This window comes from Garra rufa, chromosome 24 (genome assembly GCF_049309525.1).
Source record: "Garra rufa chromosome 24, GarRuf1.0, whole genome shotgun sequence".
In the NCBI taxonomy this organism is placed as follows: Eukaryota; Metazoa; Chordata; class Actinopteri; order Cypriniformes; family Cyprinidae; genus Garra; species Garra rufa.
The window spans coordinates 24,761,852-24,786,389 of NC_133384.1; the positions used below are offsets into that span (position 1 = coordinate 24,761,852).

The 24,538-nt window shown below is 36.5% G+C and overlaps 3 protein-coding genes across 3 annotated transcripts; 2 read left to right on the forward strand and 1 right to left on the reverse strand.

Moving 5' to 3' along the window:
* The first annotated feature begins 1,342 nt into the window (after positions 1 to 1,342).
* c24h11orf65 (chromosome 24 C11orf65 homolog) lies at positions 1,343 to 5,014 on the forward strand. The gene is made up of 9 exons (XM_073831230.1): positions 1,343 to 1,442; positions 1,526 to 1,649; positions 1,740 to 1,832; positions 1,900 to 1,953; positions 2,111 to 2,317; positions 2,484 to 2,617; positions 2,690 to 2,860; positions 2,948 to 3,000; positions 4,533 to 5,014. The coding sequence occupies exons 1-9, from the start codon at positions 1,402 to 1,404 to the stop codon at positions 4,646 to 4,648; spliced, it is 993 nt and encodes a 330-aa protein (XP_073687331.1). The 5' UTR covers positions 1,343 to 1,401; the 3' UTR covers positions 4,649 to 5,014.
* A 2,623-nt stretch (positions 5,015 to 7,637) lies between these two features.
* On the forward strand, positions 7,638 to 8,601 carry ndufb4 (NADH:ubiquinone oxidoreductase subunit B4). Its single transcript, XM_073830842.1, has 3 exons — positions 7,638 to 7,838; positions 8,228 to 8,368; positions 8,463 to 8,601. Exons 1-3 carry the CDS (start codon positions 7,662 to 7,664, stop codon positions 8,523 to 8,525), a joined length of 381 nt encoding a protein of 126 aa, XP_073686943.1. The 5' UTR covers positions 7,638 to 7,661; the 3' UTR covers positions 8,526 to 8,601.
* Positions 8,564 to 15,609, reverse strand: hgd (homogentisate 1,2-dioxygenase). The gene is made up of 13 exons (XM_073830841.1): positions 15,416 to 15,609; positions 14,340 to 14,411; positions 14,171 to 14,259; positions 13,916 to 14,081; positions 13,734 to 13,825; positions 13,610 to 13,644; positions 13,431 to 13,510; positions 12,035 to 12,134; positions 11,829 to 11,953; positions 10,691 to 10,795; positions 10,483 to 10,609; positions 10,220 to 10,401; positions 8,564 to 9,607 (listed from the first exon to the last, which is right to left on the reverse strand). Exons 1-13 carry the CDS (start codon positions 15,428 to 15,430, stop codon positions 9,464 to 9,466), a joined length of 1,332 nt encoding a protein of 443 aa, XP_073686942.1. The 5' UTR covers positions 15,431 to 15,609; the 3' UTR covers positions 8,564 to 9,463.
* Between the last annotated feature and the right edge of the window lie 8,929 nt (positions 15,610 to 24,538).

Here is a 24,538-nt window from a genome sequence, read left to right on the forward strand (position 1 = left end):
CTAGAGAAGTGTGTCATAGTATAGCTCTGTAAATAAGTGCAAATGCAAGCATCTCTTTAAAATAATAATGCAAATGTAGCCGTTTTTTCCTCTGGTGATTTGTATTTGTTGTCATTGTACGCTACTCAGCGTGTCCCCACACATGGCCGCGACTACCCAAAAATGCGTGCACAGTGACTTAGATTCCCACTCTTTATAGGGAAATAGCCAGAACAATAACAACGTGCAGTAAACGCTAAAACTGTTTGCACTACAAACGTGTGTTCACATTTAAGAAAATACATGAAAATAATATGAACAATTTGCAATTTCAAGCAACAAATCTAGTTATATTTTACAGCTAAAAATACTTGGACTCTGATGAGACCGGAAGTCACACCCATAAATTTACAATGACTCCGCCCACTCTTAAGTTAAGAAAAAGGGTCACTGTTTCAGTAATGATTGTCAGGTTTGCTGAGCAAGAACAAAAAAAAAAACTGCGTTCAAAGGTCAATATTTTAAGTAGGGTTTTTATGGAAACAAATTAGTGAACGATTCAATGTCACAATAATCCTTCACTTTTTGCAACGTAGCCTACTGTTGTAATGATGTAACCTTTTGAAAGGGCTACTGAACGAATATTTTTTGGTAAACGAACCACACGTAGTTGTCTTTTATTTAAAAAATAAATAAATAAAGCTCAAACAATCAATCACTTTTGACTAGAAATCTCTACCTATTTCTAGCTTTCTAGCATTGAGTTGAATGAGTCTGTTTTCACGTTGCTCCGGTAACGGCTGTTGTAGGCGTGCAGTCACCTGTCCTCATAAAGGAATAAAGTCATACTGTAAGCATCATTTTGTCGTTTTTTTAACTCCTTCGATGTTAAGCTTACTCTTTGGTGGCAGGTTTTAGCTTTCTCTACGTTTTTTACCTCAACTTGTCGCTTTGTTTACTTTTCGATAGTCACCGAATGGGTTTGATTTGAATGTTATAGATAATAAGTAACGCTTTGTATGCAATACATTGCCAATTTTAACCACCTTCGACATTTTAAAACAGGTATTTTTTAGGAATATTAGCTAGGGAATGAAGAGAACTCCAGATATCAAGTAGGCTACGTTTTGAGGGCTTAAGAGAAAGCAGCTTTTTTCATTTTGATTTGAGAAAATTGGGTGGAGTTTAATGTATTAATTCAATATGATAATTATAATAATATCTGACTAATCCTATTTCCCATTTCTTGACATGCCAAATCAGGGTGCAGAGCTTTAGCCTCAGTTAATCAGTATTATTTATCGGCTATGTGTTCTCCAAACAGGATTATTCCTTTTCAGCTAATTGAAATGTAAATCCATGTTAATGTTTCACAAAATAAACTTTTTTCTCTCTTTTAATCTTTAAGCAACACGTGCTAGCATGAACAAGAAAATGACTGAAAACACATACTCTTCTGACAGGTATGAAATACAGCAAAACATACAGACTCATTTAAATCAGTGAAGCAATAGAAAAAAATGTCAATCATTTTTTTCCCCTTTAGGCATCACCCAACATCTCCAGCTGGGAAAACTACATCAGACACTAATGTCATACTTGTCCCACAGCTGGAAACAGTTTACAGCAGAGCAGCTAAGATCATCCAGCGAGCATGGAGGGCACATGTTGTTAGTGATCAGTCAGCTTTCATGTTACATTTTCTCCAGCATCGAAATGCATAAATAAAAAGTAATGCATACTGTGCCCATCATGTGTAGGATACTGCGGTTTTCAAGCACCTGAAGAAACTAGTGAGCTTCCATAATCAAGGGGATCCACGTCTCCTCCTCAGATTCATTAACCCAGCAGAGGTAAGTTTGTTACAATGCATGTTTGAGATGTGTTTGTCAAATCTTATTTTTGAATACTTTGTTGTAGGCTGATATTCTGGATGCTGCTTCAGGGGCGCTTGTCCGATTCAGACTGGGTGGGGTGAGTGCTGATGTAATACGTCTTTCCTAGATTAGATGCTTATTTCTACTCAAGAGCATGCTGTAATGTGTTATTCTGAAGGTTACGTTATTGGAAAGCTATTATAAGCAGACACATTACAACAAATTGCAAATTACTAATGTTTATAAAATTCCAGCCAACCTATCCTCCAAACATCTACTTTAAAATATACACTCGTGCACCCATAGTCGACATGTGTGCCTCTAGTCCTAAAGACTACACACAGAAGAAACCAGCTCCGAGCCAGATTCATAATGGCCGACTGATGATCAATGACAGGGAGGATCACTCTGGGTGGTACCAGCGGGCGGAGAACAATGGCTGGAGGATTTTGTCTTGCAAGGTGACATATCCATTCATAATACTTTCGTTTTCATTTTAGCTTTTGTACATAAATGCTATTCAGTAAATAAACATATCCACCCAAATATTCAGCAGCCATTACTCCACTCTCAATAAATTACATTTTAAAATATATTAACGTTGAAATATGTCGTTTATGATTAAAGATTTCCGTGTATGAAGACCCAATAACTCAAGATACCAATGTTAAGAAGATACAATTCCATCACTGCAAAATCCGTAGGCGACAAGATGTTGCAAGAAAAAAGAAGATTCGGAAAATTGAATGGATGAGGAAAATGTAATGTGATTAAAATCATACAAATCATACAGAAAACTGGAAATGAGATATGAATGCATATCTTGTGCACAGGTATGCTGAGGGTCTCCTGCATGCTCATACAGAACACAGCGAAACAGCTCTGCTGGTGCAAAAATCAACAGAGAGCATGATGGACTCCCTTGAACAGATTGAACCAGATTTGGTTTCTGAGCAGGAAGTGGATGAGCTGCTTGCGTGGACCAAAGCTCTCAATTTTGATGAGTAATTAAGCTAATATAATTTTACATGTAATACGGCATCATGGTTTCTAAATGTCCCATTTAGAAATAATATTTGCTTGTCTCTTAGGTATATCAACGAATGGAGGAAATTGGGTACCAGCAAATGCTGCATAGTTAAAGGTAAGACCCAAAGGTAAACACTTTTGTTGCTTTGTAGCTCCCTCTACTGTTCAAAATGGGAGAATAGAACGCTCTTCTATTTCTGTTGTATCTACTTGTTTTCTTTTTATTTATTAAAAATCTTGACTTGACTCTCTGACACTAGCATTCTCTATTCTTTTTCTATTCTGTGTACATGTTTTCTTTTTAATTATATTAAAAAACACAACCCTGGAACACTAGCTACAGTGAAGTCAAAAGTTTGCATAAACCATGCAGAATCTGCAAAATGTTAATTAATTTAACAAAAAAGAGGGATCATACAAAATGCATGCTATTTTTTTATTTAGTACTAACCTGAATAAGATATTTCACATAAAATATATTTACATGTAGTCCACAAAAGAAAATAATAGCTGAATTTATAAAAAAATGGCCCTGTTCAAAAGTTTACATACACTTGATTCTTAATACTGTGTTGTTACCTGAATGATCAACAGCTGTGTTTTTTGTTTGTTTAGTGATAGTTGTACGTGAGTCCCTTGCTTGTCCTGAACAGTTAAACTGTCTGCCGTTCTTCAGGGCAATCCTTCCGGTCCCACAAATTATTTGGTTTTTCAGCGTTTTTCTGTATTTGAACGATTTCCAACAATGACTGTATGATTTTGAGATCCATCTTTTCACACTGAGGACAACTGAAGGAATCATGCATCGATTACAGAAGGTTCAAATCAAACACTCACTGATGCTTCAGAAGGAAACACGACGCATTAAGCCAGGGGCCAGGGGGTGAAAACATTTTGAATTGAAAGATCTAGGTAAATTTAACTTAATTAAAATTTTGTCTTTTGGGGAACAACATGTAGGTATCTACTGTAGCTTCTGAAGGGCAGTACTAAATGATAAAATATGATATTTAGGCAAAATTCATTCTGTTCAAAAGTTCTTAATGGATTTTGTTTCCTTCTGAAGGATCAGTGAGTGTTTGAACCTTCTGTAATAGTTGCATATGAGTCCCTCAGTTGTCCTCAGTGTAAAAAGATACATTTCAAAATCATACAGTCATTGTTGAAAAGGGTTCAAATACACACAAATGCTGAAAAACCAAAGGATCTGTGGTACCTGAAGGACTTTTCTGAAGAACAGCGGGCAGTTCAACTGTTCAGGACAAACAAGGGACTTATGAACAACTCTCACTAAAAAAAACACAGCTGTGGATCATTCAGGCAACAACACAGTTTAATCAAGTGTATGTAAACTTTTAAACAGGGTTATTTTAATAAATTCAACTATTATTTTCTCTTGTGGACTATAATTAAACGTCCTTTATGTGAAATATCTTATTCAGGTCAGTACTAAATAAAAAATAACATGCATTTTGTACAATCCCTTTTATTTTGCTACACACTTAGACTAACTAGGACTTGTCACAACATTTATATATTGTTGCTATTTTGTTGTTTTAAATGGCTTCTATTGTCCTCATTTGTAAGTCACTTTGAATACAAGTGTCTGCTAAATGATTAAATGTAATTGTACTTTTCTTTTTATAGATAGGCTGTCGGAGGGTAATCAGAAGGACTTTGCTTGTGTCTCTGTGCGTGATATTAGTGAAGTTCCTCAGATCATTCAGGATCCAGTGGTGAGCCAACATCTGGATCACATTTGAGGCTGGAATGTATCCTACAGCTCTAGTAATATTTTGCACAGTCTGATTTGCTTTATTCATTTGAATGAATAAAACAGGTCTTGTGTTTTAGCTTGTTTTGTGCATATATGGGCCATTTTAAGGAATTGGTTCAAAGTCAGAGTTGGAAAAGTATTGAAAAAATGGAATGTATGCAAATGTATCAGTGTTTCCCATTCATTAACTAGAGTGTGGCGGCCCACCACAGTCTAATCTGTCCCGCCACAGTTTCAGAATAAACCGAAAATATATTCATACTCGTCAATTTAACATAAAATGTACTTAATGTTGTGTTTCGTGCCATCGCATTGGCAAAGTGTCCGTCAGACGAACTAAGCGTAATTATGGCGTTATCCTCTCATCAAGGCTGTTTGCGCAAAAGCAGAAGTGGTTCAGTCAAAATGCTGCATTTATAACTGCATGAGAGGATAATATGAGCTGTATATTTCAGGCTGACATGTTGCAAGCTTTATTTAACCTAACAACTGACAAACATATGGAATACTCGGAGTCAGATACGCAAATTATTATATTTTGAGGACACTAAAAGGAAAAAAAACTTTATCAGTAAAGTCGTGTTTCATCTTTGTATTGTGATTAAAATGCAATGGTTGGTTCTTTGGTGTATTATTAAATATGTTTAGTTGTTGTTGTAGTAGCAGCAACTGAAAAAAATGTTTATGGCCAGGAAAAAATATTTATTTGCTGGTAAATTTTCACAAGTCACCAGCCATTGGCAGGTGTGGCAAAACGTTAGTTTTAGGCCCTGCTTGCAAGTATAGAAATTAGGACAAAAGTATTGTAATTTCCCTACTGTAGAATAATGTAAAATAATATACCTGTGAAATACTCATTTTATTTCATTTATTTTATTTTCTAATGACTAATTTATTTACTCTTTTCTTTTACAGTGAAATTGTTTTACAATATGTGATGTTTCATTAACAAATTTCAGGAGGAGCTCGCGCAGATAATTAACACGGCCAATTCATCATCAGCAATCACTACCTAATCAGCCACTCTCCCTATCCAATTACTACAGTTCCTTAAATAACCAAGCAGTCCTACCTTCAGCTATCTCTGATTCCAGCATCCCTCCCACCCCCCCTTTTTTTCTCTTTCTCCTGCAGAAAAGGGGGGAGCGCTATTGGGTTCGGGCCAAAGGCCGAGCTCGGACCCCTCTCCCTGGGCAGGGGGAGTGCCCCGGGCTCGGGAATGACTACCGAGCTCGGAGCCCTCTCCCGGACAGCATGCCAAACACGCTTAACTTTACGCTGTTTATTATATGCAAAAGCGAACTAGTGAAATGGCTATGACTGTCATAGGAATAATAATATACAATTATTATTAATATTATTATTATCATTATATTCTAATTTGTTTGGCCTCCAAATTTACCAGTGTGAGTGTGATTTAGACTTACAACTAAAAAGAGGACCAAGTTCCCTTTAAACTTTAATTACAAGTCAATTCACCAGCTTTGCACAGAATGCACACTGTGTTGGAGTTCTTAATTTTAAACTCTCAAAGTGCACCAGAGAGATGAATTTAACTTTAAAATGTACAAAATTTTCTTACGGGGGGCATGACCCCATACCGGACCGGACCCCCCTAGAGGGACTGGGGTCCACCCACCACAGTCTCCAAAAATCCTGTGGGAAACACTGTGTATAATATCTAAGGTACACATTTCTAGTAATTGTGCAGTTAAATCTCATATTGTATTTTCACAAAGTTTTGGAATATTTGTCTCTCCGCAAATTTGTCACTACCAAACACTGTAATAACTATTTAATTTTAATTTTTAGAAGGATTATATTGACCTATTGAGATTTTGCTCACATCTACATTGTAAATATATATAGATTTTTTTTTTTTTATTAAACATTTTCTGAGGCAAATCAATAAGTTACATTTTTTTGTATTGATTTGTTGTATTTTTAATCGCTTTTTTTTTTGTAAAAGGCAAAAAGTTGATCATACTGATTTCAAAGTTAAGGATTCATTAGTTTGAATATCCATTGAACCACTCAGTCAGTATACTTTATTTTTGTCAAAACATCCCATGTTTCGGTATTGACAGTAATGCTTTGGTAGTGACCACATCACATCACACAGAATGTTTAACTTGCATACTAAAACACTACTAAAACCCACTAAAATATAAAAACAATGATGACATGTTTCGGTCGTGACTATGTTGGTAGTGACAAATTTATGTAATTACACCAAAGAAATCAATGATGTCACTAGCAAAACTCCACCAAATGTTTCAGTAGTGACAATTTTAGATACTTTTGAACCTAGCTCCGAGATGCTAATCATCACATGGTTACCGAGCACAGTGGTAGTAGTGACATTACTTGAAGTTACACACAGATTTTTCAGACTTTTGAAGACATTTACCTCAAAATGATGGGGCCTATCTGGTCACCATGTAGCTATGAGAGAGAGGGACACATACTTCCTGATAATAAATGTAGGGGTTTAGTTAAAACCAATCATACACAGTTTTGGTAGTGACATGAAAATGTGGGACACATTTTTTTTACATGAAACTTTTATATTTTAAAATATAAAATAAATAAAGATTTTCAACTTTATTTTATAAAGTTTAACAATATAATTTTCATAAGTTGAAATTTGGGAGTTAGGGTTCGGGACAGCCACCACCCAATTGAAAGTGCCCAATAAATGATGATTTGAAATACATTAAGCTTACCAATATATCAGATATTGTTGTGGGTTTCAATAGATAATAGAAGGATCTTAGTAAACATCTAAGATTTGAATACTTAAATGCTTTTGAAATGCGATACTAAAAACTATAATAGTATATCCTATTATATATTAAAATAAAACACCGATGTTACATGCTCTATCATCGAAATCTCTTTAGCGAGACATTCTGCATTACCGCGAGACTCGCGAAGCTGACGCGCATCCAATTAGATTTCTCCTTTTTGTCGGGGCGTGTTTTTCACTGTTCGCAGTCATGGCGGACTACAAAGAGGCTCCTTTGGCCTCTCGGCCAAAAACATTGGATCCAGCTGAATATTTTAGTCTTTCACCTGAGTACCGGCGCGCTGAGGAGAAGAGAGCGGCTCTGCGGTCACAACTGAAGAGGCAGTATCTGCAGCAGCTGAATAATCCTCATCGGAAAGAGCTGATTGTAAGACGAACCGAATATCACTGCAAACATTAGCTGGGAGTAAAACAGTTACAGTGAAGCTATAGATGCTTTTTTCCCCATATTGCACTCGTTTATAATTGTATAATGGTTTAATAATTTATGTTTTAGTCTACATTCATGTTTGAGAAGCCTAGATTTCTTTATATTGAAGCTGCAGTGAGTGACCTTCACTGGTCGCTGGCTAGCAGTTATTGCCTGCTAGCTTGTTTTGGTCCACAATTCACATGTATATGTGATTTGTTAAATGTATCCTCCTGGGTGTCTTGTTTGCCACATTATTGTTTAAAATGTTTATTAATGCATTGTTGACACTTCCATTTAAACAGTTTGATTAAGTCATCAACCTCCATGTGTGTTTTAATTCGTAGGAGGATCCTGCTCTTACACGGTGGACATATGCACGCGCCAGTAACAAGTACATAAAACCAACTCCTAAAACTTCATTGATTGGTGGCTTGATTGGAGTTGTACCCCTTTTCTTCTTTTTTGTTTTGTTTAAAACAGACAGGGTGAGTTAAAGCTGTATGAATTCACTTCATATTCAGTATTGATGTCAAATATGCAGTGGTTATATTTTTAACCATGTTTTCTCCATCGTTCCAGGACAAAAGAGAGGCCAAGATTAAGGCAGGGACCTATAAGCGCCCCTATCACCTGTCAGCCTAAATCTTTTGGATTTCACTGTTTATTGTAACACAGAGTGCTTGTTATTATGTACTAAATAAAATACTTTATTGTTGAAGTTTCGTTTATCACAGTTATTGAGAAAAACAAGAATCACTCAATTTTTTCCATTTCATATACAGGGTTTCTGCAGGTCTTAAGTCTTAATTGGCCATTCCTTAAAAAGGTCAGAACATCTTAAGTTATAAAGTCATGACATTGAATGTTGCATGCGTTGCTAAAAAAATTTCCTTCCTCAGTATTATCTAAATATATGTAAACGTATATATATCTAAACATCTTTAAATCAAGATGCATGGGATGTACCTTAAGATGCCAAATTAATAGTCTTGTTTTATGAAAGAATTATTAATTATGTGAGCTTATGGGTAATGTAAACTTATTTTACCTTTACATTTTCTTAGACCACTGGCAGATATTATTGTTCTAAACGTATACATTTTGCTCAGTTTTACATAAAACAAGACTTGTGTCATTTTTAAAAATCTTTAGACATTTGCATTGAAAAACAATAGATTTTTTTTTTTTTTTGGAGAGGTACACCAAACATTTCGATATATACTAGTGGTTGGGGGCAGAGCTTTTAATGATAAAGAAGTAAAAACCTCTTAAATGTTCAAACTTTAAAGTGCTGCTAATACAACTTGTGATGTGTTCCCTAGACATTTATATTTTGATGCACTGTGTTCCCTTTCATTAATTTTCTTTATTTGATCTTAAAAGGTCTTAGTTTTTTCTTTATAAAACCTACAGAAACCCTGTGTTTTGTTTTATTGGTTATATTCCAATTGCATGTTTAATTTTGATATCATAGATCTGGTTAACACTCAATTCTAGATGTAAAACCATTGTGAATCACTGATCCACATATCAAGCAAAAATTAGGATGACTGTTAGGGTGTAACCCTGTTCCTCATGTTCTACTTGCTGCTGGGTTTCCAGTTTGGATTGAAGTGACTTTTTAAGGCCTCCCAGCATTTATAGTAGCTCTTATCGAGACGTTGGCAGGTGTCCAGTCCCCACTTGGTCACAGCCATGCTGAAAGATGACTCGAACATGAATGCCTGTTGGATACAGAATTATTTAGAACATCATTTAGTCTTTTTACATGTATAGAGTGTTTTCACGACACATCATCGATCAGCTATATTGGCAGCACTGATTCGAATGAAACTTGCATACTTTGCTTATAAATGCTGTTGAAAATGGTCAATTATTGTCATGTTTTGGCCTGTACTGATCGGTCAGACCGGTAAAAAAACATTTGGAGAACTACAGACTGCCAAAAGTTATAAGCCAAGGAGAAGAACTGTCTGAGGTACAAAAGGGCGTTTGTGGTTACCCAAACTGAACCAGGATTTCCAGGGCAAGAATCTTGACAACATTCATGTTTGTTCTTATCATTTCAAGTAAGGTAGGTGAAATATTAGGCTAATATCTTAAAACTGGTTGTGTATATCTTTGCCAACTATTAGCTTTAGTTTGTCAAAATATTGCACCCATTGCTGCTTTCTAAGTCCTATATGGTTTAGCAGCTTCCACAGGTTTTTTTCCATGGTTTAGACATCATAAATTAGCAGAACAATGTATTCAGTAGTACATTCACTGTGCAATCAATGCTGTTGTTTACATCTGAGTATTGCCAATATGGCCTAAACAAAACATTTAAACACTACCATAGTGCCCTCAGCAACTCTCTCTGGTTTCAGAGCTGCTGTGCTGTTCTTCTCAAAGCATTCGACGTCAGGGCCATGTGGAGTCATGATGCTGTGGAGACTGGCTCCTCCAGGTTGGAATCCTTCTTCCTTTGCTTCATAGTGGCCTTTGATTAATCCCATAAACTCGCTCATGCAGTTTCCTGTTACCACAGACAGATGGCGCTGTTTAACCGCTCGAAACTTGGTTTCAAAACAAGTGTTTATCAACAACACTAACTTACTATGGTAGTAAGGAGGCCGAAAGGTATGATCAGCGACACCCCAACGAGGAGGAAAGATGACAAAATCTGCAATGGCCACACCTGGACGTGTGGATTTGGCTGTCAAAACGGTGAAAATCGACGGATCCTGGAAATAAAGATTGAGGTAATTTGACTGACATGGGCAAATATAGTGATTTTAAGATATAAAATGAAGGAAGTTACTCACTGCGTGATCAAACGCCACACAATTGATGACCATGAAGTTCTCCAGGTTGTATTTGTACGGTGTGTAGTTTCCGTGCCACGCCACCACGTTAAACGGCGAGAAGTCCTATTTGAACACATTTAAAATGACAAAAACATGGGTTCTGTAATAATAAACCTCGTAATGAATTTCTGTAGGCTTTGAGTATATAATCAATAGTAATGTCAAACGCGAAACACTACGACGTCCGATCAATGCCCTCAGTAAAACGTTTAAACGACATCGTTTTACTCTGACGCTCTTCTCCTGTACTTGAAATAGTAGGTTGCGGGGCGAAGAAATGTCTTCGTTAAAAACCGCAATTTTATACACCCTTCGCTTGATAATGCTGCAGCAGACAGATTTTGAATGCTGCCTGCAAAATCAATATAATTCATTACAGCAAAGACTGCCTGCTGTCCTGACCCTCATGCGCCCTCCTGTTGTTTCAACCCACCCACATGTACAAACACACGCGCGCACACACCAGGTAAAACATCAGACACAACTGTACACACAAACACAAATCCAGAGACTCAAACAAGAACATGACTGTTTTTACAGTTACATTCAGTCACACAAAGACGCTCTCCGTGCACCCTGGGGTTTCTGGGACCCTGAGGTTTGTAATCTCACAGGCATAACAGTTCTCGGGATAACTCTACCAGACTCTATTAAAATGAAGAAAAAAAACTCATACACACAAAACACAAACATATTTTCCCAGTCAAGCAAATAATAAGCTAATTTAAGCAATTTTAGCACTCAGTTGGAGGACAAAACAACAGGATAAGGCTGTACCTTCTCCTTCAAGACAGACCGTAAACCGTTTAGGAGAGTACAGACGGCGGGACCTGTTTCGTTACAATGAGTGATACTGCCTTGTGATGTGACTTTTTTGCGCTCTAATTTGCTCCTGACAGCCATAACAAGTCAATTATTTACTCGACAGGACACGGGGAAATAAATTCAGTGCAGAATGATGAAATCTTAGTCTTATTAAAAACATATCCTGCATGGGCAAATTGCACATTTTGTGCGTAATCTAACATTCAGTGTTTTATTGATGTCAGCAATGTTAGTAATGGGAATTACTAATGACGCAATCATTTCAAGGCACCTGTTGACATGAGAAGAGCTTTCCCTGGTACTTGTTGACGACCGTGTAACCTGTGGCTACAGTACGGTCCTCGTACCAAGCCACAGGCGTTTGGAAGTCCCTAGGGTTAGCCAGTCCATTAGCCCCTGCAATGCAGAAGCAAATTAATCAACTTTTCACAGCAATATGTTCAGAGGAATTAAAAAAAGAAATTGTGTTGTACATACCGATAGGACCCAGGTCAGGGAGTTCAAAATGGGCCCCAAACACCTCTAGAATGTATCCCCTAGTTTCTCCAAACACATCGACACTAAAACGCATCCCTTGCTGGGAAACAAAAGAGTACATGATAAAAAAAATGAATCAAAAAGTGTAATATCTATGCTGTTTATTTGGAATATTGAATTAAGCATGAATGTACAATACCGCTTAAAATTTTGGGGTCAGTAAGACTTAAAGGAAATCATTACAAATGTATTCAGCAAGGATGCATTAAATTCAACAAAAATGTTACAACAGATTTCAAATGTCAATGTCAAATAAATGCTGTTTCTACATTCTATTCATCAGAGAGTCCTGAAAGCAAAATATATCACTGTTTATACAAAAATATTAAACTGCACAACTAACCAACATTGATATAGAAATTTCTGAAGGGTTATGTGACACTGATGGCTGCTGAAAAGTCAACTTTGCCATCATAGGAATACTTTTTTTTTTTTAAATATTAAAATAGAAACTGTTATTTTAAATTGTACCCGTAGTTAACAATTTTACTGTATTTTTGATCAAATACACTACCAGTCAAAAGATTTGTAATTTTTTTAAAGAAGTCTCTTCTGCTCACCAAGCAGATCCAACGTTCATCCAAAACAGTAATATTTTGAAATATTTTTACTATTTAAAATAACTTTTCTGTTTGAATATATTTTCAAATTTCATTTATTATTCTAATATTTTGATTTGCTGCTCAAAAAACATTTATTATTATGTTTCTTTGATGAATTTATCTGATCTGAGATCAGATAGTCTGAGAAACCTTTTGTAACATTATAAATGTCTTTATCATCAATTTAAAGCATCCTTGCTAAATAAAAGTAATAATTTCTATAACATATTTCCCAACATTATACTGACTCCAAGCTTTTGTATAGGGTATATTTTTACAAAAGCTTTCATTTCAAATAAATGCTGATCTTTGGATTGATTATTCATCAAAGAATTTTGAAAAAAAAAAAAATACTCAACTGTAAATATTGATAATAAATGATTTATGAACAGCAAATCAGCATTGAAACTGAAGTAATGATGCTGAAAATTTAGCTTTGATCACAGGAATAAATTACATTTTAAAATATATTCAAATAAAAAGCAGTTGTTTTAAATTATAAATATATTTCACAATATTACTGCTTTTGCTGTTTTTTTTTTTTGATCAAATAAATGCAAGCTTGGTGAGCAGAAGAGACTTCTTTAAAAAACATTTAAAATCTTGGTATGGTAGTGTACATGCAGCCTTTGCGTGCATAAGAGACTTTCTAAACTAAATTTATTAGTTTGTTTAAAAATTAGTACTAACCCAAACATTTGTATCTCATTCTTTTATAGATATTAGAGTAGCACCTGAACAACACAAATCTCATTGGGCTCCACCATCATCTTCCCAAATTCTGTAGTAATCAGGACTTCGCCTTGTTGAGGCACTGAAACACAAATTGCAGTAATAATCTACTACTACTACTAAAAACGATATGAAAAAAAAATATATAAATATGCCATGAATGAGAAGACCAAAAGCTTACCAATAAGGAAATCACCATCTGCATTTTGAAAACATCTATGAAAAGAAAAATCACCATCTTTAAAAAGCACTGTACAGAGCATGGCTGTATAGACATTGGTGAGTTGAATCCAATTCAAACTTACTTGTCAATCATTGAAGTATTACAGGTGTACATGTGGATGGCAATTCCATTACGGGATTTTGAATCTCCAGCTCCGCAGACTGTATGCAGACCCTGAAAATATCAAACCGATGACGATGGGCAGCACTGAGACGTTGGATTATATAAATATAAAGCCGTATGTACAAGTATGAAATCTTTTACCGATATAAAATCCACTTTTTTCTCAGAAGATTTGGGAATGTTAAACGGCTTCCATCGTAGCTGGTTGGGGTCAGGTGCCACTTCATTCCAGCTCTCTGTGAGATCTCCACAGCTCATTGCTGTAAAAGGCTTGTGGCACACAGAGGGTAAAATGCGGTACAGCCAGCTATAAGCATAAAAGTTTGCAGTGCTCAGTTATTAAAAATCATGAAGGTTTAGGTTTGACTTACTGTACATTTGCAAAGCAATATATACCTTCTCTTATTGGTCGACCTTGGGCAGGTAAACGCAGAACCAGAGAGTTGCTCAGAATATAGGCCATATGGACACACTTGTGGATTGTTCTATAAAACAAACTATAATGAGTATTTGACATGTAATGTTAATTGGTCAGGTATATAGGTGATAGAAGTTTTGCTATTACCTGTCCCTCAGGTAGAGATCCAGGACAGCGAGGGTCCTCAGAGGCAAACTCATTTCCAAAACCGCTCATGTACTACAAGAGTTATTTCAAGAGTATTGATTAAGTATGAGTTCATTTGATTTTAAAAACAAAATAAGGGACAAAATGCGATAAAAGAATAGAAAAACACAAAAGAATAAGCTGTGTAGCGGTATTTGAGTATCCACAAATGTGCTTAGTCATGGTGCATTTGCAGATGCATACCAGCAGCTTGTAAACATCTCAAATAAGTCTGTATAATTGAAAACATAACAAATGGTCAGCAAGAGTCCACTGTAGTAGACTTTCAAATTCCTTTTGAGATTAAGCCTAAAAACGATAAAAAAAAAGGCTAAAGTTTTTATGTAGACTACAGTTTATGTAGCCTAAACCCGAGATTAACATCATCTGGGCAGCTGCAGATTCCTGGGATCTGATTGGCCAAGATGGAACGCCCCCCAAATCCTCCTCATGCAACGATGACATGTAAAAACTAATTTCCACGAATCGGTTCTTTTGAACAGTTCGCTTCAAAGAATCGATTCATACAATCAGTTGACTAAATGTATGTTTACATGTTCCAAAACATTCCAATAAAGCCATATACTTCCTGTTTAGGTTGGTTTTGGTGTTTGTTGTTATCGTCATAAAATGATAAAGTCTTATTTACATTAAACAAAGATAGAAATTCTGTTACATGTCCCTATGATTTGTCCATCAAGAGCAGCTTTTCAGAAGTTTCTTTAGGTTTTTCAGTGTTTGGAAACGCAGCCCTTACTAGTTTTGTGAATCGCTTCTACCATTTCAATTAAAAGATTCGACTCACAAGAGAGATTCGGACCTTACTATGTTCATATGTACCGGTTTCAAACATAATAAGCAAGCATATGTCTGTAAATAAAAAAAATAGGGAAAAAAATATTTTGGCGAAAATGTTACATGACTGAAAAAAGATCGTGAATAAAACTGCATTACGATAAGCTATGTAAGTACAGAACTTCTAGGCTAATGTTTTATTTTAGAAAAGCATTCGTCTATGCAGTCCAAAGTGCACTTACCTTCAGACCAGCCATTATAGCGTGATTTACTGCAGTCTAGTCTAATAAATAAGCGTTTCAGACTAAGCTGCAACTTTGTAGAGATGCTACTTTCCCTCAGAATATCCTCCCAGCAGTGGTCTCTTGAAAACGGCTCGTACCGAGTCCGTGCTCTCTTGCAGCAGAAGACCGAGGGAGGAACTTGGGTCGTATTTACGTTTTTCTCAATATGGTTTTAATTAGACTCAGACACGACTCGTGACGCAACCAGAGATTTGGGCAACGTTTAGCAGAGGGGAGGCGAGGTTTGATGTTCACAGATCGTGCAGAGAATGACCCCTGGCACAGGTACAGCAAATGTCAGTCAAGGCAAAATCGTAAAGTCCAGTTCTCAGGACTTAGCAAATGCACGTAGGCCTGTTTATTGTTCGATATAGAGAGACCGAGTAATGTAGCTTTTTGGTAGTAGCTTACTGTACATCCGTGTATTTGGGGTTTTAATCCGCGTCTCAAACCATGATATATCATTACCATATTTGTGGAAATATTACAAAAGTTCATACAAAATGTAAAACAAATACAATTAGAAACAAATGAAGACATATTTACTTAAAAGCTAGGTTAATCACATTTACACTGTGGTAAATGTAGGCCTATATACTGTCTTTTTGCTATTTGTCGGACTGTAAGTAGTCTACATTAGAAAGTAGTTTCACAACCAATGCTTTAAGTAAATAATTAATGTAGCCTAATTTAATTAGTTTCACCTTGAAAAAGTAAGGTAAAGTATTACTCTTAATTTTCTGTCATTTAATTACAATTCTGTATTAAACAATATAGTGGACTGACCATCAAAATTTAACATCTGATGTTAAACTGTATGTTTTTAATGTAACATTTTCCCTTTAAATACTGATCAAGGTTGATTTGAGATTTAGAGAGTAATTAGTAATGCAGTATTTTTTAGAGACAGCAATTAGTACAGTAGTCTAATTACACTGTTGAAGATGTAATTAGTAGCTTTTAATTAATAACTTTTTTTTACACAACACTGGTCACAACCAGCCCCATCTTGTCAAACATGTTTCTAGTTTTATTTTTGTATTTACACTACCAGTCAAAAGTTTTTGAACAGTGTGATTTTGAATGTTTTTAAAGAAGTCTCTAATGCTCACCAAGCCTGCATTTATTTGATCAAAATAAAAATAAAAAACAGTAAAATTTTGAAATATTTTTTACTATTTAAAACAACTGTTTTCTATTTAAGTATATTTTAAAACGTAATTTATTCCTGTGATCAAAGTTAAATTTTCAGCATCATTACACCAGTCTTCAGTGTCACATGATCCTTCAGAAATTATTCTAATATGCTGATTTGCTGTTCAAGAAACATTTTTTATTTAATATTATTATCAATATTCAAAACAGTTGAGTACATTTTTTTTTTTCAGGATTCTTTGATGAATACATTTTTTAAAACATTTTATTAACATCATACACTATACCATTAAAAAGCTTGTAGTTTGGAAATGATAGAAATTAATACTTTTATTTAGCAAGGATGCTTTAAATAGTTTAAAAGTGATGATAAAGACAACAAATTCTACTCAGATCTTTTCAACAAATGTTTTTGAGCAGCAAATCAGAATATTAAAATGATTTCTGAAGGATCATGTGACTGGAGTAATGATGCTAAAAATTCAGCTGTGAAATCAGGAATAAATTGCATTTTTCTATATATTTAAATAGAAAACAGTTATTTTAAATAGTAAAACTATTTCAAAATTGTATTGTTTTTGCTGTACTTTGGATCAAATAAATGCAGACTTGGTGAGCAGAGAAGACTTATTTAAAAAGCATTCAAAATCTTTCTGTTCAAAACATTTGACTGGTAGTGTATAACATGTAGATGTTGTTGCTGATTCATGAGATTTCAATTCTGTTATTTGACATTCATTTTAGAAGATCACAAATGAAAATGCAAGACATCAAATTACTTTTTTTTGATGCTACAAGCCTGAAAAGGAAATCTGTGATTTGTACATGTTTCATCCTGCGATGCACTTAGAGAAGGCCAGAGCTGTTCAAATGCAGTCGTTGTTTCCATAATTTAAACATAGCCAACAGGCCGAGCCATTATGTAGGTTTGTGTCTAAGGTTCCCCAGTATGACACTGAACTCGGGCACGGGTCCAATTGTGCATTTCTTTCTGAGAAAATGAATAGGCGTAATAAAAAAGCGAAAACAATATCACGTCGAATCAATTTGCCTCTTTCATTCCACACACTATTCCCTTTCTCTCATCTTTTGGGGAGGTGATGTGTTGGTGGGGTAAATTATGGCAATTCTCATGGTGAGGCGCAAATAAACTCAGAGCGGCAGAAGTAACTGTTCTCTACTGAAGCGTGCAGCTGTGCCGAGCCTCCCGCTGGCAGGCCGTTTAGGTGCTGTGCTCAAGTCGAGAAAGACTAATGCCGGAAAATATCTCGACCCAGTCTGCGGAAATTGATCTGCTCCTCAGGGAAAAAATGACTGATTTTAATTTTGTCACGCCTCTCTCTCTCTCTCTCGCTCGCCTTTCTCAAAGTAAGCCGCGTTCTTCCACAGGCAATAGAGTGACAAAAATGGCTCATGATAGGTGCACAGATGAGCAAGAGTATTTTCTACAATATAGCCTTGATGTTCTCCCCCCCCCTGGACAAACTACATGTTGATGGACTTGAAATCAGTCCCCCACACATTCCTTTCAGTGCAATTCACAATCACAGGATGCAAGGCTCTCCGTAAATCCTGGAAATTCAGGATAGATGGTAGAGCTGCCGTGTATGGGTTTTCAGAGGCACCCCAAACCGAGGCTGATGCATGAGCAAGCGTATGATAAACATGCTTCCAAATGCTGCGTCCTGATCCCTCTCACCTCACGCCGGCAGTAGTTCCACTTACCGCTGAATAGATTTGCTGAGACACCCACTGTCCCCTTTTAAAATGAAGAGCAACTGGCCTTGTTAAGGGAGTCTCTCCAGCGGCTGTAATGTTATGCAAATGGTTTAATATGAAGATAAAGACTGTAGCGGCATGCCACGCTCTACCAGTTCAAGCCCCGGTGGATCCTCAGAGCCTTCACTAATGAGAGAGGGATTATTCTGGAGTCATTAAATGGTGCCCTCCCTGACATCTCTCCCCTCCTCCCCCGGTTATGCCCATTAATGCACTGTACACAGACTTTAGAGATACCTTTTACCACCGGCTCCTGGTTTTTTACACATCAGAATGTCACTGAATAGCAAATTACATTCTCTTCCCACAGAGAAAATTGCTTTTGAATCGCTTAGTTATAAGGATTTTTTTTTTTTTAGGAGGGGGGGGCATGCAAAAACATAATTACTTGTGTTGAAAATCTCATTGGCAGTTGTTGCTGCTGGTTGCGCTGGAAATTTATTTAGGGTATTATGCGGAAATGCATCTGTTCGTGTTTATGTTTGGATATGCACAAGAACAAAAACCATGCTGTTATTGACCAGTGCATTAAGCATAAACTAACTGACATAACAACTCACAAGCTAGAGAGGATAGCTACAGTCAAACCAAAAATAAAGTAAACTGTGACATATTATACCCAATAATTCTTCATACAGTGGACTACCAGTAAAAATTATACAAATTTAGACCCAAACTGTTTTTTTTCTTTAATTGAAACTTACACCAAAGACTGAACAAAATTAAGCATTGGCATACTACATGCATATTGGCAATATTGTCATACTAACAGTTGTTAGAGTTTTTGATTGCAATCAATTACATACCTTTCTATCAAAATTATCTGACATTACCAAAATTAATTTGTTCTGACACAGTTTAACTCTGAGTTCTTGTCATATTTTATTACCATTTTCTAAACTACAAAGAATAAACTGTGATAATGTGAGAAATTTTTGAAGGTGTCTGAATAAAGTTTGGTTTGACTATATAATGGTTCAGATTTGGCGAGACAGCTTAGCACTAATATAAAAAACCACAGCAGGGATTAAGGTAATATCTGATTGATTTCAAATTGCTGATAGTGGAAAAGCACCAGTCACACTCTTAAAAATAAAGTTTCTTTTTGGCATTGATGTTTTCTAACTTCCATAGAACTTTCACATTAAACAAAAGGTTCTTTGAAGTGGAAAAACGTTCTTCAGATTAAAAAGGTTAAACCGGGCCTTAGCTACATGAAACATCTGAACAAATCAAAACGGCAGATGGGCTGAATGAAACGCAAATTCATTCTCTGACAGCAGGTGGCGCTTATGGGACAGCAGCACAGCGCTTTTAAATACTACATTAATATGCATTAAATGGAGGTAAGATGAAACAAAAATACCATCTAAACTCTTCTGAAGAGATACAGTCAAATAAACTCAGAGGTTTTTGGGGTTTTAGTATGAGTAGGTTAGCCTTATGTAAGCTAGTGTGCTCCAAAACAACGTCAAAGTTTGCATTTACAAGATAAAAGCATTCAAAACTTACAGTCTCTAACTTCTGCCAATATGGATTGATGGTTTTGGTGACATCACCCTGGCACTTATCTTCTCATCAAATTTTCTGTCCAATCAATTGCTCTCTAGAATCTGTCGTGTCCCGCCCCCTTTACTATAAATAGAAGCTGAAACTGTGGCTGAAATTGGTCACTTGTTGACAGAATTAGTATTTTCTGTATGGGATGGGGAACAATTCAGACAGTGTAAATATGCTTTCCACTGGGGTGAATAAACTGGTTTTGCTTTGAACCATCGCAGCGCATGTACTTGTAGCTAGGTTCACTGAAAGGTTCTTTGGGAACCAAAAATCATTCTTAGCATCACAGTAAAAGTGTTCTTTAGAAGTAGAAATAGGTTCTTCATACTATTAAAATGTTCTTAGTTCTTCTAACAAAAAAGTAATGGTTCTTTAAAAAACTGTTTACTAAAAAGTTCTATGAGGATCCAAAATGATTCTCCTACTCTAAATAAAGTTTCTAAAAGAGGGTTTTCACAGCGATGCCATAGAAGAAACATTTTTCGGTTCTTAAGGGTCCACTGAAGTGCTTCTAAACACACAGGTTTATTCTATGTGTTGACGTCATTTTAACTAAAACAGGAAGACAGGGCAGAGCATATCATCAAAGACTATAGAAATATGGTTAGTGAAGTAAAAGACGTTCACTCCTATACTTATAAATGGGAGAAACTGCAACAAGAAATATAGTGGAATAGTCCCACCTTCTAAATGAAAGAGCCAATCGCTGATTGGTAAAGTCATTGCGTCACTGCAGTGGCTGTTAGCATGTTGTGGCTGCACATGTGCATTGGCTGGCCTAGCTTGAAAAATAAGCTTTTTAAAGGCTATTTGAGCCTATAAAAAACAACATTCATGGGGCAGTGAAATATGTCATTTTATTGTGAGTTCAGTGAGCAGTTTTTGAGATTTCAGGATTCCCCCAATCATTTACATACAGTTGCAATCAAAATTATTCAACCCCCTTGACCTGCAAGACATTTTGCTGCAGAGAACAAAATTTTGTGAAAACAATTCAACAAAGGCATCAGTACACTATTAGAGAAAGTTTATTCATACACATTTGAGTAATTTTGAGAATGTAAGTTGATGACTAATGAAAGAAAAATAAATTGGCTCTAAATGTTCATGTTCAAAATTATTCAACCCCCAAAAGTAAAATCTGGTGCAGAATCTTTTATTCTTTAAAACTAGCAATAAACACTGCTTGGAAGTGTTTAGAAGCTTCTGTCACCTCTCTACTGCAATCTTGGCCCATTCCTCGTCTGAAAAAGCTTTTAGACCACTGATAATATTTAGTTTCACACTGCTACTGCTTTCTTCAAATTCAACTAAATATTTTCAATGAGAATTAAATCTGGAGACTGAACAGGCCACTCAAGAACATTCTATGACTGATCCCTGAACTAAGCTTAAGTAGATTTGGATGTTTACTTTGGGATGACTGTCCTGCAGGAAAGACAATTGATTAATAGCTTCAGCCTTTGCACCAAAGGCATCACAATTCTTGTAAAAATGCCCTGATACTTCAAAGAATCCAGGATGTCCTTCATACAGTCATGTTTTCCACTTCCTGCTAAAGTAAAACAACCCCATAACAGGACTGATCCACCTCAATGTTTGACGATGGAGATGGTGTTCTTCTGCTTACAAGTTTTGCCTTTTTTGCACCAGACATACTGCTGATCCATGGATCCATGGCTGCAAGTTCCAGTTTGGTCACATCACTCCAAAAAACATTCTTCCAGAACTCCACAGGTCTATCCAGATGAATTTTAGGATGTTCAAGTCGGTCTTTTTGTTCTTCTTGGTCAAGAATGGTATTCGGCAAGATGCCACAACATGAAGACCAAACTTGTCTAGTGTTCATCTTGTGCTCTGCATTGAAATGTTTTTCCTCCTTTCGTTGGGTCATCTTGCAAGTCTTTGGCTGTACTTTGCAGGTTTTTCTCAGTTGCTCTGATCAAACATTTTATGAAATTGTGTTTTTTTGTTCAACACCCTCAATGGTTTTCTGGTGCAACACACTTTAAACTAAAGAATAATGCTGCCAGCTGTGTCTCTAGGGACTTTTAAATGTCTTGAAAATTCTCATACAGCCTTAGACTTTATAATATAATAAAACTATTTCTTCTCTATAGCTTTTGTGAGAGCTCTGTTGACTTTACCATATTTGCTACTCAACTTCAGCACATGCATGGACTAACTGTATGTATTTGTAACAGCTCAAGCTCATTCTGTTTTTAAATAGTGTTTCTAAAGGCTTTATTGTGTTTTAAGACAATTTTGTTCCCCACCATAAAAATAACTGACTAAAAAACAGCAATGTTGAACAGGGGTTGAATAATTTTGAACATGAACATTTAGAGCCAATTTATTTTTCTTTCATTAGTCATCAACTTACATTCTCAAAATTACTCAAATGTGTATGAATAAACTTTCTCTAATAGTGTACTGATGCCTTTGTTGAATTGTTTCCACAAAATGTTGTTCTCTGCAGCAAAATGTCTTGCAGGTCAAGGGGGTTGAATAATTTTGATCGCAACTGTAGGACTTAGTCCTAGATGAGCTGCCCGGGGGCATTGCAAATATGGCCGCTGAGTGAACAGACTTTCCTTAAAAGGGACTTCCAGTTCCACCCTCTTTTTAAAACAGCCAAAACAGCTTGGGCCAAAGCCGTTGAGCTTGGTAAAGCCACATTTGACAGCGTACGACAGCCATATCGCATATATAAAATAGCATTCTGTGTAGAATTCAAATGTGTCCGATACGTTTTGTGGTCTGCGCCAGCTTGTGCATATAATCTGCTCCATGCTGATGTCTCTCTGGACCAGAGCAGCATGTGAGTGTGCTGCGGCGGTTCGTGTGACACAACGTGAAACCAGACTTCATTCGCCCCGACCGAATGCATATTTACACTGCCTGAATCATTTCCTATCCCCTGTAATATACACTACGTGCCATTTACCGTGCAGAAAAACTAATTTGGAAAACAAATTTCAGCCACAGCCTCTGTCTATTTATAGTGAAGGGGGTGGGACATGTCAGATTCTAGAGAGCATTTGATTGGACAAAGTTTGATGAGAAGCTGAAGTGCAGGGTGATGTCATCAAAATTGTTGATCCATATTGGCGGAAGTTAGAGACTGTAAGTTTTGAATGTAAGTTATGCCTTTTTAATCCAAATTTTGTCATTGTTTTAGAGCACACTAGCTTACAGATAACCTCAAGGCTAACATATTCATACTAAAAAAAACATGCACAATACTTCAATTTTGATTTCATGGGGACTTTGAAGGATTTTCATGGAACCAAAACCCTTTTGGAACCTTTATTTTTAAGAGTGACATGTTGCATCAAACTCATTCTAAGCTCAAGGAGGAAATTTGTTTTGAGTTTTGTGGGTGAAAGAGAAAAACAAAGAATTGATAAGAGAATGACAGACAAAATGATGACCCTTGGGTGTCTACTGTAGCTTTTTGACCCTGTTTAATTCCTGTTGGTGGAAACAGGGGTGAGACCGCCATGACCCCGAGGGACAGACCGAATTTACTGTTACTACTTCCTAACCACAGGGACTCCAAGCACCATGAAATGGAGAAGTAAGAAATCCAATATAGATTGCATGGCTTCACTCGGCTCCCCATCGTGCGGTTCAGAGCTGCAACCCGGGATCAAAACGTTTTTGTCTCTCCCACTAAATTGGTCTGGAGGGCTTGGAGAGCAGTCAGCTTCTACTAATGATGCCCTCCGATACATTCACATAAAATTCTTGGCCTTTTCACACACACACACAACACGGCCCATCGCAAAACACACAAACAAAGCAAAATATCCCCTTTTATCGCTGTCAGCCACCCCTGACCACTTCCAATCTGTCAGCAACAGGGAAGCAAAACAAACATAACTATGGGAGCTAGAGTCCTGAAGGAGAAAAAGAAAGAGGGGAATAGAATAACTGGCCTCGTGTGGAGGCAGAGGGACGGAGCTGGACTGAGCTAGAGGAGAGCTGTCACAGCAGCCATTACCATCACAGCTGAACTCCAGAGAAGCCATCTCAGCACCACGCAGGAAGCTAATTTCATTTGAGATGAAGTCTCTGATGAACTGCTGGCGATTATCCCCTATAAGTATCCACAGACATCATTAACAATACCCCAAGACATCAAGTTTGGTGCTTTATCAACATCTCCTGGGCCTCGCTGAATTGGTTATATAGGCAAGCAAATTTTTGGGCTAAGTTTTGGCCTACAGTGCAAACGCCAATTTGGGGTTTCTCCAGTTTTTTTCTGATGCATTACAGCTCCACTAGATGTCAGTAGAACCAATACAACATTTCTGGGTATGGCCATGGCCATTCATCAACATAGTTGAATCGATTGTCACAATATTAGCCCTGCCCTATACATAAATTTTGACTCGAATAACACGAAAATGTCATGTGGTGTAACCCATAAAAAAAGTACAAAGCCTCTTTTTAATCTTCCTTAATTACACCTCTTCTTTCGTCTTTGAATACACATGGCTTTGCACAATATTTTTCCATTAAAAAATATCAAAGATATGATCAGAAATACAGGTCTTGCATTAAGTACATTTTTACATTATG

Excerpts from the sequence above, each read along its gene's own strand:
- c24h11orf65 (XM_073831230.1), top strand. The coding sequence starts at position 1,402 with ATGAACAAGAAAATGACTGAAAACACATACTCTTCTGACAG. Across the intron at positions 1,650-1,739 it reads GAGCATGGAGGGCACATGTT|GATACTGCGGTTTTCAAGCA; the intron begins GTTAGTGATCAG and ends CATCATGTGTAG. Across the intron at positions 2,861-2,947 it reads AAAGCTCTCAATTTTGATGA|GTATATCAACGAATGGAGGA; the intron begins GTAATTAAGCTA and ends CTTGTCTCTTAG.
- ndufb4 (XM_073830842.1), top strand. The coding sequence starts at position 7,662 with ATGGCGGACTACAAAGAGGCTCCTTTGGCCTCTCGGCCAAAAACATTG. Across the intron at positions 7,839-8,227 it reads CTCATCGGAAAGAGCTGATT|GAGGATCCTGCTCTTACACG; the intron begins GTAAGACGAACC and ends TTTAATTCGTAG. Across the intron at positions 8,369-8,462 it reads TTTTGTTTAAAACAGACAGG|GACAAAAGAGAGGCCAAGAT; the intron begins GTGAGTTAAAGC and ends CCATCGTTCCAG.
- hgd (XM_073830841.1), bottom strand. Across the intron at positions 13,826-13,915 it reads AAAAAGTGGATTTTATATCG|GGTCTGCATACAGTCTGCGG; the intron begins GTAAAAGATTTC and ends TGATATTTTCAG. Across the intron at positions 13,511-13,609 it reads AGATGGTGATTTCCTTATTG|TGCCTCAACAAGGCGAAGTC; the intron begins GTAAGCTTTTGG and ends TTTGTGTTTCAG.